The 15302-nt window shown below is 40.4% G+C and overlaps 1 protein-coding gene across 3 annotated transcripts in view; it reads right to left on the bottom strand.

The window, feature by feature from the left end:
• The window catches only part of CMYA5 (cardiomyopathy associated 5), a 92900-nt gene that overhangs the window by 40124 nt on the left and 37474 nt on the right, over positions 1-15302 (bottom strand). For all 3 annotated transcript variants that reach the window (XR_016020647.1, XM_074328794.2, XM_019728192.3), the window contains exons 2-4: positions 4841-15071; positions 1964-2059; positions 391-624 (exon numbers count right to left, since the gene is read on the bottom strand). Coding sequence is in view for 2 of the 3 variants with exons in the window: in XM_019728192.3 (XP_019583751.3) it covers positions 391-624; positions 1964-2059; positions 4841-15071 (10561 nt within the window). In the remaining variant the exon portion in view is untranslated. The remainder of the gene's footprint in view (positions 1-390; positions 625-1963; positions 2060-4840; positions 15072-15302) is intronic.

Genomic DNA, 15302 nt, shown 5'->3' with positions numbered 1-15302 from the left:
GGTCACTTGAGATTAGGGAGTGGAGAGGACAGGCATGATGGGGCCACGCATTGGAAGACCAAGAGGGCCCCACACAAAGCACGCCATGGATAAGGGTTTCAGGCTGTTTTCCTTTCCTCGTAGGAGGTGACCAGTCCATTGTGACAGAACAGACAGATGATGCCATGGTCTGATGTCCACATATCCTTCAGCTGGATCCGGGTGTTAAGGATTAGCTTGGCCTTTTCCATAGGCATTAGGTCTGCCCCAACAATTTTTAAATATCAGATTTGTAGAAACCCCCCGCTGACATATACATGATCTTAGGGAATATCGGAAGATACATTTTTAAAAGTAGACTTGGGCTAGAGTGGGTGCAAGGTGTTTGGGCCTGTTTTAATTGGTGCTTACAGTCAGGAAAACAGTCTCGTCAAGCTCCTCGGCTTCTCTCACGATGGTCTCCAGCGTGTCCTTGGCGGTGTCCATGCTCTGCAGGAAGTGGACCATCTGGTCATGCAGGAACTCCATCTTCTTTTTCTTTACTTCCTCAAAACTCTGGGCTTTCTCATCATACTGTGCTAAAACCTTCTTCATCATCTCCTCATTCTGTTCTTCCAGCCTTTTCTCATTTTTACTACAGTTTTCCTAAAACAAAACAAAACGACTTCTGAATGAAATGAGTGTGTCTTTTTTTCTTTTTCTTTTTTTCTTTTTTTAAGAGAAACACCAGCTGTTTAAAGAATTGACCTTTGGCATCCTGATAAGAGAATCACAGATTATGTGCACAGTCTAAATTTTCAATCCACCAACCTCCCTTTGACATAGATAGCTTTGCAAGAAAATTCACTGTAAGAGCCTCATCAAGAAGGATTTAGTTAATGAAACAACAAAAAAAGATATTTGTAGGGACGTCTTGCCCAACTGCATTCCCACATGATAAAACTTGAAAATGACATTACAGTGAATGGAGATCCATGCCCTTCACGCAGTGGAGAGGGTTTAGTGCTATTTTCACCACTCTACTAAAATCAGAGTGAGGGAGGTAGCAGCCAGCATATTGGACAGGGTGCTACACTAATATATGCTCTCCAGGAAAGCTGACCCCATAGGAGAAACTTTATTGCCCATCTGGACAAATCCAGATGCCTGGCTGTCCTCACTAGAGGACTAGTGATAAGGTGATCATATAATTTACTTTCTAAAAGGGATACATTGGAGGGGCACTAAAAGTAATTAGCAGGTATAAATTCAAGCAGACCTCTCACAAGCAAACTAGGATGTGGAGTAGCTCTAGTGATAAGGAAACTGTGCACCAGCCTTCTGCACTGGTCCTCTGCCACTCCTGATTGACAAGTGGGGATGCTGGGCCATCTCTGTCTGCAGGTGGAACATGCTATGCCCTCTCTTCACTGCAGAGGGAGCAGAGGCCAGCAGCTAGGAGGGCATGAAATCATCAAAGACGGTACCATGAGAAACACTCATTTGTCCTGGGCATGGGACACTGGGCAGTGACTTAGAGCATTTCTACAGAGCTAACCCAGCAAAAGGCAGGATGGGGGAGCAAATAAGAACTCAGACCTGAATACAAATCTTGTCTCTAAACTTACTATGACCTTGGGCAGTATATTTAACTCTAAGTCTCAGTTTCTTATCTATAAAATGGAAACAATAATAACACCTACCTCACATGGTTATTGTGAAGATTATATTGGATAAGGCATGTAAAGCATTTTGCCCTATCATAGTAAGTACCCAATACATGTCTCTGTGGTTTTAAGGGCAAGTCATTTATCCTTAGACAGAAAGTAGTCTCACTGGTTATACACAGATGGAAGACTTTAAGGACCTTCACTTTTAATGGAACAAAACAAACAAGGGCAAACCACATATGCACACACAAACCCCAGTTCAGATCCTTCTAGCTCAGAATGATTTACTTGTTATACCACTAACAAACCAAAGTAAAACGAATATGGTAACTTACCTCAATGGTATTAAAAAAAGATTCTATCTCACTAACAAAGGCTTCAATCCTCAAGGACTTTTCTTGCAAATTTTCTAGAAATTCTGCTAATTGAACCTGAAGAAAAGAATTAAGATATCATTAGTATATGACATTTGAGAAAAGAACTTCAAGCAATGAGGTGCAATTTCCTTATAAATTTAGTATAGTTGGTAGATTTACTATACCATGTTAATTTCACAAATCAATCTTACATTTTTTTGCTGCTTCATCTAAATTGACTATAGATAATTCTGTATGATAAACAACTAGGAGGTTTGTGAGTGAGAGCAATGGAAAGACTATTTCTCATACAAGACGAAGAACTTCTTGGTAAGTTGGTGAGTTTCAAGTATATGTGTTTTAGTGGACTATGGATTTGAATGATTTCTTCTTAGTAAGGCTTTGATTTTATATATTGTCTTTCTTCTAATAGCAGGCTTTTTGCTGAATTGGTCCAACGTATCTGAGTGGTCCCCTCACATTTGTGCCAATGGCTCAGGTGAGCCTGGAGCACCTGTCCCTAAGAGGGACACCAGACCTGAAATCTCGCATACCAAGTGTAAGCTATCTACTAAAGAGACCCAAAGGTTCTAATGATCCTCAAAGGGTTGAAATACTCAAGGACAGCCAGCTAGAAAATGTTTGGGTGATGTGGGAAGATGGTGCCTACTTTATCCCTAGTTATAAACATCGCTGTAATCTATCCTGCTAAACTTAACAAGTAACAACACAGAATAACAGAACTTCATCTGTCTGATTCACTACTCACAGGATGACAGAGAAATTACACTGATGGAAGCCCCTTCTCTTCTTGGACTCTTTCTCACCTCTAAGCCTTTTCATACGGTATTCCCTATCTCTATAATGTCCCTGTTGCCCTTGTTTGCTGGAGGAACTCTGTGTTATTTAAGGCTCACCCAAGCCTCACCTTTCTAAGACACCATTTCACTCCAAAAGGTTCATTTCTCAGAACACTGCTTCCACAGCAGTGTACTAATTTGGAGGAGCTAAAAATCCATCTTCCTTTATTTTTGTTTTCATTCCCAATGATTAGCATAAATCATGACATGGAATGGGAGGTCAATAAATATTGAGAAAGAAGGGAGAGACTGAAGAGAGAAAATAAGTTATAGACAAAAGATAATCTACCACAATGGAGACGAAGTAGGGGGAGAAGCCAGGTCCTGGGTAATCTGTAAAAGCAGCCATCAGTTCCTGAATAATCAGAAATGGCCTACTCACAAGATGCTAGAGAAGTCTCAAGTTCCAACTTTCAAAATAGATTTTTAATTTTTAAAAGTTGCCAACCAACTCTTCATCTTCACCAATGATTTAATGAAAAAGAGCAAGATTCTTTGGCTTTAGTCAACTGTTTTATTCCACTTTCTCATACTGTTTGGAGAAGATAAGGGGAAAAAAAAAACACTTTAAAATGGTTTGAAAGCAGGGGACATCCTATCTCCCTGCTTTTGAAATGTTTTGAATTAACAATATTTAGACAGAATGATATTTTAATTTCTAGAGAAATTAAACATAATTGAAAGAATGAAAAATAAGACTGAAAAAAAAAATAATCTAGTCTTCTTTTTGCTGACAGTGCCCAGTAGTTGTTACTTAACAAAATCACATGTCATCAAAGAATGGGGCACGTATTAGTGCTGTTCATGCATCCCAATACCTAAGAACTCATCAAAGAAATCACTCCATTCCCTATCCCCAATTTACTATGTAAAGTTTCAATAAAATTTCACCCTGGAGAAATAGACAAGTGAGGAAGGATTGATTTTCTAGGGAAAAAAATGCCGAGCTTCTATTGTTATCCTATTAAATCAAATTGAGACTTGTAATTATATAACAGTGACCTAACTTAATAATCATATTGAAAATCACTATCACTAGCAAGTCACTGAGCCCAGCAACGTGAATATACAACCAAGAGCATGAGCTCTGGTGTCAGACAGACCTGGGTACCAACCCTAGCTCTGTCTTCCATTACCTTGGGCAAGTCACTGAAATGACCTGGGCCCATTTCATTATCTGCAAATTGATGACAAGGTGATTGTGAGGATGAAAAGATACCTTGTATATAAAGAGCTTAACACTGCCTGGTACAATGTCCTCAATTCTTGTTATTATTCGCATTTTTAGATCATTCTGGCTACTCTATGGAAGATGGGTTGCAGAGATAAGAATAGGGCTTCAGTCAGAAGGCTGCTGAAAGCTAGGAGGGAATCTCAAAGACTAAATGGTCGATTTCCACTAGTGTCTCTGGGGAAGTGGAGTAGTTATAATCACATCCATAAGGATATGTGTTGTAACTAACTTTTTAACATTGGGAGTCCATAGACATAGCCAGAAAGAATGCAAAGGTTTTCCATTTCTAACATCAATTTGAGAAATAAAGAGGAAATATGGAGGAAACTGAAATTTAAAATGTCTTACTGTTTTGTTCTTTTTATAAAACTTGAAGTTAAATTGCTCAATGGAATAGAAATGTGTATTTTTAAAGCATGAGACTGTAGGTAATTGAAAACAAATTGTTTTGTGCTCAAAAGCATTGTATATTTTACAATTTAAAATTATTTGGCTTTTTTGGATGTTGTTAAGTGTTACTGCTGCAAGACAAGACCCCTCACAGGCGGCAGCCATCTTATTTATCCTGGTATTCCCAGAACCTAGAAAAATACCTGGCACGTAGTGCATACCCAATAAATGTTTGTCAATGGATCTTAACTAAATACCTGGTGAAATATTCTTAGGTTTTTTTCAGACTAACTATTATGCTTAAAAATAAATGTATTAAATATTGGTCATTTTTTAAATTGAGAAAATAGGAAAACAAATTAATGTATTTACCTTTACAGCACTTATAGCTGTATCAAGCGTTGAAACCTCATGGTCTTTATGGGTGCCAAACATCTTGTCAACAGCAGAAATTGGGCTTTTGCAAGTGTAGCAATATGTGTCAATCTGGGACTTTTTCAGTTCCTTTTGTTCCTTCTCGGCAACTAACTCTGATGATAGTTGGTCTTCTTCTGTCCTCTTTCTGTCCAACTCTCTCTGTTCAGCAGACATACTTTGTTCCACCTCACTTACAAATTCATTTTCACAGATGTGTTCAAAGGATTCCTTTCCTTGAGATAACAGGTCTTCAGGGGTAGAGACTGAATATGGTTCTTCTGATAAAGTGTCTTGAGTAACCACTTCATAATTCTGGGATTCAGCAAATTCATACTCATCCTGAATAGGGCTACTGCGGAGCCTATCTTCACTTGGCTCAGGTGGGACCATTATGGCAGGTACTTCCTGCAGCGTTTCCTGAACACACGTAGCACCAGGTGCAAATTCTTCCTCTGGGAAGGTCACTTGTACTGGGACATTCACATTGACCTCGGGGTTTGCATTTGCTGCTTCCTGACTCTGACTGCTTGTTTCATCTACTCTCGCCAGAGCATGATGGGTGTCTTCAAATGGAACTGCATAGCTTACCTTCTGGGTAACCACTGTGACTTCCTCAGCAATGGGAACTTTTCTCTGCGTAGCTACTTTGTCCAAGGTCTCCGTGTGGCCTCCTGATTCTCCTTCCCTGGAAGCAGCTTTCTGTTCCTCTTCCAGGCTCTTTTCCCCAAGAATAGTTCCAAACCTCCCCCAAACTTCTCCTTCTGCTGCTAGTGGTTGGTATGAATCATCCTTACCAACCGTTTTTTCTTCCAGACCTTGACATTGGTCCTTTTCGGTTACAGATGTGTCATGGAGAATGTCATCTTTGAGGATGTACTTCTCAAAGTATATTCCCGTTCCATCATCAGTATCAGAATTTCTGCTTGGAAATGATGCCTCAGAATTCATGCTGTCACCTTCAGAAACTGTCTCCCCTTCTTTCTTTTTCTCTCCAACTGCTTCTTCATACAGATCCTTGTATAAAAATCCAAGTGCAGGTGGCTCCTCCAGAAGTTCAGGATTAATGGCTTTAACAGTGGTAGGAAATATCTGGGTTCGTGACAAAACTCCTTCCTCTGCATCAAATAAAGGCATCCCAGGTGACTTTGAGTCCACAGCTCTGTTTGTACTCTTTGGAGCATCTCTGTCAGATGATTTTTGGATAACCAAAGACTTTTGGGTCTCTAGGTGAGATAACTTGTTGTAGTCCTTTTCTGGTCCATAAAAACTTTCATCTAATTCCACCAACTTGTATTCACGTTCCAGGGCACTTTCCTCTGAACTTTCTGGGAAAGAGATAGTTTCTTCTGGAATTTCCTTTGAGAGTTCTGCTTCAACATTTAATTTCGATAGAACTTTCTGTTTTTCTGGGTCTGGGGAGATGTTGTAATCTATCAATGTATATTTTTCAAAATAATCCTCTTCACTGGGAATTGTGGGCTGATTAAAGTCTAAATCACCAGTTTCTGAATCTGTGGATATCTCTTTTGTTTTATGAATTTCCTTTTCTTTACTTTCTGTCAATGATATAACTTTTTTATCCGAATCTTCTAACTTACTCTTTAATGTTTTATGGCAAGCCACTGCCTCACTGTCATCATGGAGGGGTAGAGTTTTAAATGAGGTCTTCTCTTCCAAATATTCTAACTTATCTTGCATTTGTTCGCTTTCCTCCTGATCAACTGAAGAAATAAATGCAGGAGCATGAATATTCAATATCTCGCAGCCTTCAGAAATGATACTGAAGGCACTCTTTTGATCTTCTGAAAGTCCAGCTGGCTTACTAGTCATTTTAAATCCACCTTTTTCATATGTGTCTTCAGGCTCCTCGGATATTTCTCTAGTAGAAACCATTTTATCGGCACTGGCTGTTGATGCATTTCTTATAAATTGAGCATAGTTGCTGCTTGCTGAAGAGGGTGGTTCATTTACATAAGCCGATTCTAGAGCCTCCAAGTGGTGCTTTGAAAGAACAGGTTGTTTAGACATTTCAGATGTTTGCTCTTTAGATGTTTGAATAGTATGGACTGAATGCCTATCTGGAGTCAATTCTTGTCTCGTCACTGCACTAATTTCGTTGTTCCTTACTGTACTAATTTCTGGAGAAGCCCCTGAAACAAGTGTTTGTGGTTTCACAGATGACAACAAATGTGACGGTGTTTCTAAGGTCTTTGATTCACCCATAGGACGATCTAAAATCCTTTCAGATTGTTTAGCTGGAGATCCTTGTCTCATACTTTCTTTTGTGATATCTATTGAACCATCCTTTGACAGTTCTGACACTGTGACCTGTCCCTTTTCTTCACTGTGACTCGCCATATCCCTGCTTGATTTTTCCAATACGAGATTTCCTTCCTTAGGAAAAGAGCGGTTATCTATTTCCTCACAATATGGAAGATCCACTGGAATGAAAGCCTCCGGTTTCTCCACCAACACTTTACTTTCTTCTAATAGATGTGGTTGGGTTCCTACTGTCTTTGTTTCCCTGATTTCTGGGTGAGCCTCTGAGATCATGGTTTCTGATTTTTCAGTAATTGATATAGTTTTAACTAATGAAAATGGTTGAGTTTTACCCAAAGAATGACTTAAAGAGACATCTGATTCTTCAGGTATAGACCTGGTTACATTCACAGAATAAGGCTGAATTTCCTGCTGCTTCTCTCCTTCTGAAAATACATGTGACTGCCTTGCTTTTTCTTTTCCTTTCTCCTCCTCAATAAGTTTGTGTCTTTCTTTGTGGTCTTCGTTTTGAGAGACTTGCTGCAGCACACCAGCAGCTTTTGAGTCTTCCAATTTAATAAATCCATGTGTAATTTGTGCCTTCCCAATTTCATTATTCTCTCTTAGCTCTAATGGTGCCACCGTTTCTTGTTCCTCTGCCAGCACCATCTTTTCTGCCAAGGAATATGATCTGGTTTCCAAGTTATCTTTCTCCTCAGTTGGACTAACAGACCTGAGTTTCATTTCTTCTTCAGAAATTTCCAAGGAAGTAGGTTTGGACATTTCTTTCTTTAGTCTATCTTCACCAAGATCAATAAGACTGCCTTTATATTCTTCTGTTGGCAAAATCATTGACTCTGGCTTCTCTGATAGCTTCATGGTATTTTTACTTGTGAAGCTAGAGGAAGCTGATTTGGGCTGTTGCGGCACCTTATCTACTGCATCAAATGAAAAGAGTGATTTTTCTGTTTGATCACTTCTTGGCTCTTCCTGAACAACAGAGATACTCCATTTAGATGGAGAAGAGATTTCTGGCTTCTGGGCTCTTTTACTATCAGTGACATGAAGAGGAACAGCATTTTTGGCTTCTTCCATAATGGATTTCTCACCCATGGAAGAATAAGATTGAATTCCAAGACGTTTCTCACCATCAGCAGAAGTAACTACTGAGGTTAGGTCCATTTTTTCTGAATAGTCTAGGGTTTCTTTCTTGCCATGATTTTCACTGGACACCTCAAATTTGGATTCTGGCTGTTGTAAATCTTCTACATTTGATAAAAGTGTCGGTTTTTCTTTAAAATCTTGACCTTCACCAGATTTAACCAAAGTACCTCTGGGTTCTTCAGCAGCTGTAAGTTTTGCCTCCGGTGATGGATGGTCAGCTGCTTTCTCAGTTGCATTCAAGTCCTCTGGAGCCGTATCTTTAGGCTCTGTCACAGTCGCTGCTTTTTCTACAGATTGACTTGGCTGAGTTTCTAAATCTTCTTTTTCAGCAACTTTGTTACTTGCAGTGCTTGATCTAAAAAACAAATTGGACATCCACGATGTAAAAGATGAAATTCCTTTCTTTCCCTTTTCCTCAGAAAGTCCTGGTTTAACTGCTTTTGGCTTCTTAGGCAGCTTTTGTGTCTCCTCAGGTGGTTCTGCGGGTTGAGGTGCTTCATTTTCTTGGATGGAGGAGAGGGGTTTTATTTTTGTGGGTATTTTCATTTCAGAGGTTGGTTTCTCCCTCTCATTAGCATCATCTACAACCTTTAACTGAACTAGTTGTGATTCTTCAAATGACTTCTCTCCAGGTAAAGGAGATATACTACTGTGTGCTTCTTTTCTATTGCTCAATGCAGGTTCTACATCTTTTGCCAGGAAATGGCCTTCTTTGACCTGTTCCACTGATGGGCCAGACATTGGTTTCTGGAGGATTCTTTCAGAAGGTAGCTTGATTTCTTCCTGGATGTCTTCTTTGGGAGGCCTGGTAAATTCTGTGTCTGTTTTCTCCAATATTGAACTTCTACCTCCCACAAAAGAAATAATCTGTTTCCCCTCTGCTTCACTTCTCTGTACATTTCCAGCTGGAACTAAAGATTTTGGTTTGGGGGCCAGTTGTATTTCTTCAGAAGAAGTTTCAGTTGATAAGGTCTCTTCATTATCCCTGGAGATATCAAGAGTAGATACTGGTTCTTGTAATGACACATGAGATTTTTCAGCAGAATGTGGCAGAACCTGCTTTCCGGTTTCATCTTTATCTGACAGAGTAGCCTTGAGCTGCCCTGCCATCACGTCACTGCTGCCAGAGGAAGCTGGCTGCACAGATCCCAGTACTCTTTCTTCATAATGACTTGCCAAATCACTTTCTGGCTTTTCCACCATCCAGTTTTCATTCTTTGAAGGAAGAAAGGCCTCTTTCATTTGTGTTTCTTTAACATCTGCAGACTTAGTTGTCATAAATGATTTTGATTCTTCCAAAGGCAAATTCTCTTTCGTAATTGAAAGTTGTTTAATACCCAGATCTTGTTTATCCACACAAGATGTGCTTACATCAGGTAATTTAACAGCCTGATTGTGATGAAGTGGTTTTTCAGGCTTCTCTTGTTCCATGAGGAGGTCAGAAGAAGCAATCTTTGAGGGTTCGGTTATACTCTGAGGTACAGGGAACAAATCTGGTTGGTCTGTTTCTTCGTTTGGTGTAGTTACAGTATCTCCTGTTACTTGTGCCTTCAAATTTCCTGTTGGCAGTAATGAACTTATTTCTTGATTTCCCCCCCTTCTCAAGTCAGCTGAATGGTTCAACTCTTCCGATAATCCTTTTAAAGAAATAGTATATGGCTGACATTCTTCTTGGTTGTCTCCTTCAACTAGAGAGGTGAGTGGCTTTTTTGATTCTAAGCTGGCTACCTTAGGAGAGATAGATTTAATTTCTTGCTTCTGAGGTTCCTCCTTAAAGCGTGATGAGTCCTCCAAAATTTCAGGCACTATAGTTGACCCATGAAGTTCCCTGTTTTCTTCTTTTCCTTCTCCTTTGCTCCTAAGCTCAGCAAGGCCCTTTTCTAAGATAGGACCCCCTGTTTCAGTTGTAGGAGATTTTATTTGTTTGGTGTCTATAGATACACTTTGCCTACCTAAACCACTAGTGAATTCCAACCCAGCATTTGGTAATCCTGATACTTGGTGTGGCTGGTCTTTCTTCTCAGGTCCCAAAGAGAGCTCTGCCAGAGCAAGATCTTGTTTTTCTGACAGGTAATGTCCCTGAGCTGTAGATGATGTCTCCATTGCCTGTTTGTTCTTACCATGACTGAAGGTTGGTAATGTCAGAGCTAAATCATCTGACTCTAAATTTTCCAGCACGGGAGAAGAACTTGCCATCTTCTCATTTTTGTCTTTTGGAACTATATATTTGGGTGCAGGTGACACGTTTTGTGAGGAAGGAAGTTCAGTTTCTTTTTTCTGTATCTCACCACCTAGGCTGGGTGAAAGCACATGTTCAGGCCCTGATACCTCTGAGGCAGACACAGAATTCTTTTTCTGTGATAAAACCAAACGTTCAGAGTCAAGGACTGTAGAAAATGATAGACCCTGTTCATTTTCTACCCTTGCTTCCTTGGATGCGTCTGCATGCTGAGAAGACAGTGTTTGGGTTATTGGCAAGCCAGGCGTAACTTCTTCAGTTTTTCCCTTTGAGAAAACAGAATGCTCTGGTATAGAGGATGTGCTTGGAGATGAATCAAATTTAATTTCCTTCTCTGCTTCTGACCAAGCTGGATGTTTGGACGCAGCAGTTTCAGTGGGAGAAGAAATAGCTTTAATTGCTACGTTTTCGTCTTCTTTAAGAAGTGAATGCTCATCTATAGATGTTACCAATGGTGGTAAACCCCTTCCTAATTCACTCTCTCCTACTTTTGTTAAGACTGGATGTTCTATAGGGGCGGTAAGAGATAACTCTGTTGGGATTTCTTCTTTTGCTAATTTGGTTAAGCTTGAATCATGCTTAGTTACAGATGTTGTGGTTATTGAAGAGCTGGGTTCAATTTCTTTCTTTATTTTTTCTGACAAATCTAAAAATTCTGGTGCAGATGGTCCATGTTCAACTCCCTTTTCCACTCCTGGTAAAGCTGAATGCAGCACTGTAGGTGTACCAATTATTTTAGAATCATGTTTCACTTCCGTTTTCACTACTGATAAAATCTCAGGTCCAGATGGAGATGTTTCCTTTACAGGTGAATATGGCTTTATTACTTCAGGCTCGGTCCCTGACAACTTTCTCTGTTCTAGTTCAGATGTCACAGTTGGAGATGAATTGGGTTTGACATCCTTCTTTCGCTCATCTACCAAGTCAGACAGAACTGAGTATTTCATCCCAGATCCTGGAACATTTGGAGGCTGAGTCTCCATTTCTTGATCCTGTGATATATGCACTGCAGCTTCTTGAGAGTCGGGCACAATTTCTTCCTCACTTTTAACTTTTAACAAAGCCATCTGTTCATCTGCAGCTTTTGGAGTGAGCAATGCTTTGGGTTCTTGTTCTTTCTTAAGAACTGAGTCAGGTGAAACTGAATCCTGAGATGAAGGCAAAACAGGTTTGGTTTCTTCCTTTATCTCGGATGGTTGCACAGGTAAAGAAACAGGTGTTGTACCTACTGATGAACTAGTCTTAGTTTCTCCCTTTCCTGATTCACCGGTTAAATATGGTGGAATCAAATTTTCAGACTTAGGTTCTAAAAATGCTTGAGTTTCCTGCTTCTGTGCGGAAAGGAGATATTCAGATACAGATGCTAAAGTTGTTTGAGCATCTGCTTTCTCTGCTTTATTTGTTGCAGGTGACACACTCAAGTCTTCAGGTGCAGACGTCAGATGGGAAGGTTCAGCTTGTTGCTTCTGTGAGGAACTGAGCTGCTCAGGTACAGGTGTAGAAGCTGTTGACTCAACTCCTTCCTCATCTGCTTCTGAAAAGCAGGAATATCCTTGAGCAGACATCGCAGCTATCAGTAAATCAGGCTCAATTTCATTTTTCTTTGTTTCTGGGATTCTATATGATGGGAGTGAAATTTGTGATGCTGAGTCTGGAGAAAAAAGTTCAGCTTCTTCAGTGTCTTCATCTGACAAAATAGTGTGCTCAGATGGTGATGTTAAACATATTGGAGAATCAGACTCAAATTCTCTTTTCTCTGTTTCCTGAGTTGCATAGGGTGGAAATGAGAATTCTGACGCAAATGCAGAGTCTGGAGAAAAAGGTCCAATGTCTTCTTGCTCTTCTTCTGAGAAATTCACAGGTGAGGAGGTGCCTTTTAGATTTACAGGAGCACCGTGGACAACTTCTTCCGCCTGTGATTCTGGTGTTGCACATGGTGGTACTGAAAATTCAGAAACAGAGGTGGAAGAGGGTGTGTACTGCTCTATTTCTATTGTCTCTTCTTCTGATGGGACCACATATTCAGATGGGGTGGCTGAAAGTGGTGGGGCTTGGTATTCAGAAGTCATCTCAGCTGTGCCTGGGGAGAGAGAGTGTTCAGACACAGAGGCCACCTCTGGGGAATACGGCCCAGTGTCTTTCTTCTCTTCTGACAGAATCATCGTCTCAGAAACAGCTTTCGATTTTAATGGGGACACATCATCAATTATTTTCTTTGGGGATTCCTGTGTTACTTTTGGTGGAACTGCATATTGGGAAGTCAATGTTGAATCTGGTGTGAAACACTCACTTCCTAGGTCCTCTTCTGATAGGACTTCATGCTCCGATGCAGGGGTTGAAAGTGGTGGTGACTGGCACTCAGAAGTCATTTCAGCTGTGCCTGGGGGGAGAGAGTGTTCAGACACAGAGGCCACCTCTGGGGAATACGGCCCAGTGTCTTCCTTCTCCTCTTCCGACAGAATCATGTGCTCAGAAACATCTTTTGATTTTAATGGAGACTTATGGTCGGTTTTCTTCAATGACTCTATTGTTGCCTGTGACGGAATGGAGTACTCAGAAGCTGATGTGGAATCTGCTGTGTAACGCCCACTTTCTGAGCCTTCTTCTCCAGACAGGACCACGTGTTCTTCTGATGTAACTGTTGAAAACAGTGGTGACTGGCACTCAGGAGTCTTCTCAGTTATGGATGGTGAGAAAGAGTGTTCAGATGCAGAGGCCGAAGCTGGGGAACGAGGCTCAAATTCCTCATTCTCCTCTTCTGACAAAAGTGCACGTTCAGATATAGGTTTTACATTGAATGGAGAAACTGGCTCAACTTCTTGCTTCTCTAGTTCCTGGTTCATATCCTGTGGGACTGAATACTCTGACACAAAAGCAGAATCAGTAGAAACAGACTCATTTTCCTCTCTTTCTTCCTCAGACAAAGCAACATGTTCAGGTATTGATGTTGTCGGTAATGGTAGAACGGTCTCCTCTTCTTTCTGCTTCTCCTCAGGGACTAAATGTGGTGAGAAAGGCTCCTCAGAAACTGATGGGCTTTCTGGGTAATCAATTTCTATGATCTCTTCTTCTACTAAATTAGAATCTTCAGGCTCAGGGGTAGCAGCTCTTGGTAGAGAAGTTTCTATTTCTTCTTTCTCTAGTTCCTCTAACATTAGCGGTTCAGAAGGAGAAATGGATGGCTCAGGCATGTTTTCTTCCTTCTCTCCTTTGACATCAAGATGAGGAGGGGTTAGTTGTTCAGAAACTGGTTCTGCCCTTTCGAGTGAAGTTAGGTCCAGTTCTTCTCTCTCTGGGCCAGAATCTTCCTGGACGGATGCTGCCAGATCTGGCAAACCCGTTTCCAGAGAATCCTTCTTTGCCTCCAGTGAAATGGAACGGTCAGCAGAATATATGTCTTCCTTCTTTATCTTATCCACTAAAGATGGTGAGACTGAAGAGTCATGCTCTGAAGTTACAGTTTCTTGTGAATCAGACTCAAATTCTTCCTTTGCTGTTTCCAGGAGCACAGCTGCAGATGTGTCGGGTATAAGAGAAGACGGCTCCGGTTCCCGGGGTTTTGCTTCATCGGCTGCCTGTTGTGACATGGACTGTGGAGGTTTGAGCTGTGTTTCTTGTTTTGCTGTGTCATTACTTGAATAAGAGGAAACTGTGTGCTTGGTGGCAGATGCAGCCTTTAGAGGAGAATCAGCGTAATTTTTCTTTTTATCCTCGCGACTGACTAAGGAGGTCAGGGACTTTGATCCTTTGGAGCGCACACCTCCCCAAGGTGAAGTAAGCTCTTTTCCTTTATCATCTTCTATGCTTTGGGCGACTAATTTGCCTGTTTTGGAAACTATATTAGAATCATGATTGCCCGAATCTGGCTCTAGACTGATGGATGACTCTTTCCCCTTCCTGTAATGTATTTCTTTAATTACATAACCCTTTGGCAATGTTCCATAAAATTGTAGAGGAATTAATTCTTCTTTAACTGAATTAAACATCTTAATTTTATATTGTACTGTTCCTATGTAGACTGGCCGTAACACTAACGGCTTGTGTTCTTTGTATATTGCTCCAGTAATCGGAGGTACATTTGAGGTGGTCTTTTTTCTCATTTTATCGTAATTGCCAGTAGGTGACTTATCTTTCTGGGTATTTAGTGCTTGGCTTTCAGAAATTAAAGGGTTATCTTTTTTGGTTGCTGGAACATCTTGGGATTCAAACGAATTTCTTTTTTTGTTGCGTTTCCTACGCAACGATGGTGAACCATGCTTTGACTTAGGCGTTCTTTTCCGAACCTTTTTAACTTCATCCACAATAAAGGAAACATTCCCTGCAGAAGAATTCATAGTCGACCCTTCAGGGCTACACACCCCAGAAGTCTGACTTTCCTCCGAAGCCCAAGGAGTGGAAGACCTACTTGAATTGGTCTCCCAGGTTATTCCACTATCTTCCCGTTGAACTGTCACCATGGAAAAGGAGGGGTCAGATATGATACACTTCTGCTTGGTCTTGCCCTCTTCATCCTGGTCTGATAACCTACAGTAAATAATAACATTAATAATTATATATTTATAATAAAAATCACATTCTGTTATTTAATAGAATAATAAGCAAATGTAATTTTACCAAGTAAAGGATTAATGTGAAATTAAAATAGAGATAAATAATGCCATCCATATCAAAAAAGGAGAAGTATACAAAATAAAGTTTTAAAATTGTCAGATTCAATTACACATCCCAGGCTGAAATGAATCAATATCCCCAAAC

This window comes from Rhinolophus sinicus, chromosome 3 (assembly GCF_057876585.1).
Source record: "Rhinolophus sinicus isolate RSI-liver-muscle chromosome 3, RSI-T2T, whole genome shotgun sequence".
Lineage (NCBI taxonomy): Eukaryota > Metazoa > Chordata > Mammalia > Chiroptera > Rhinolophidae > Rhinolophus > Rhinolophus sinicus.
This window is presented reverse-complemented; position numbering and strand designations above follow the sequence as displayed.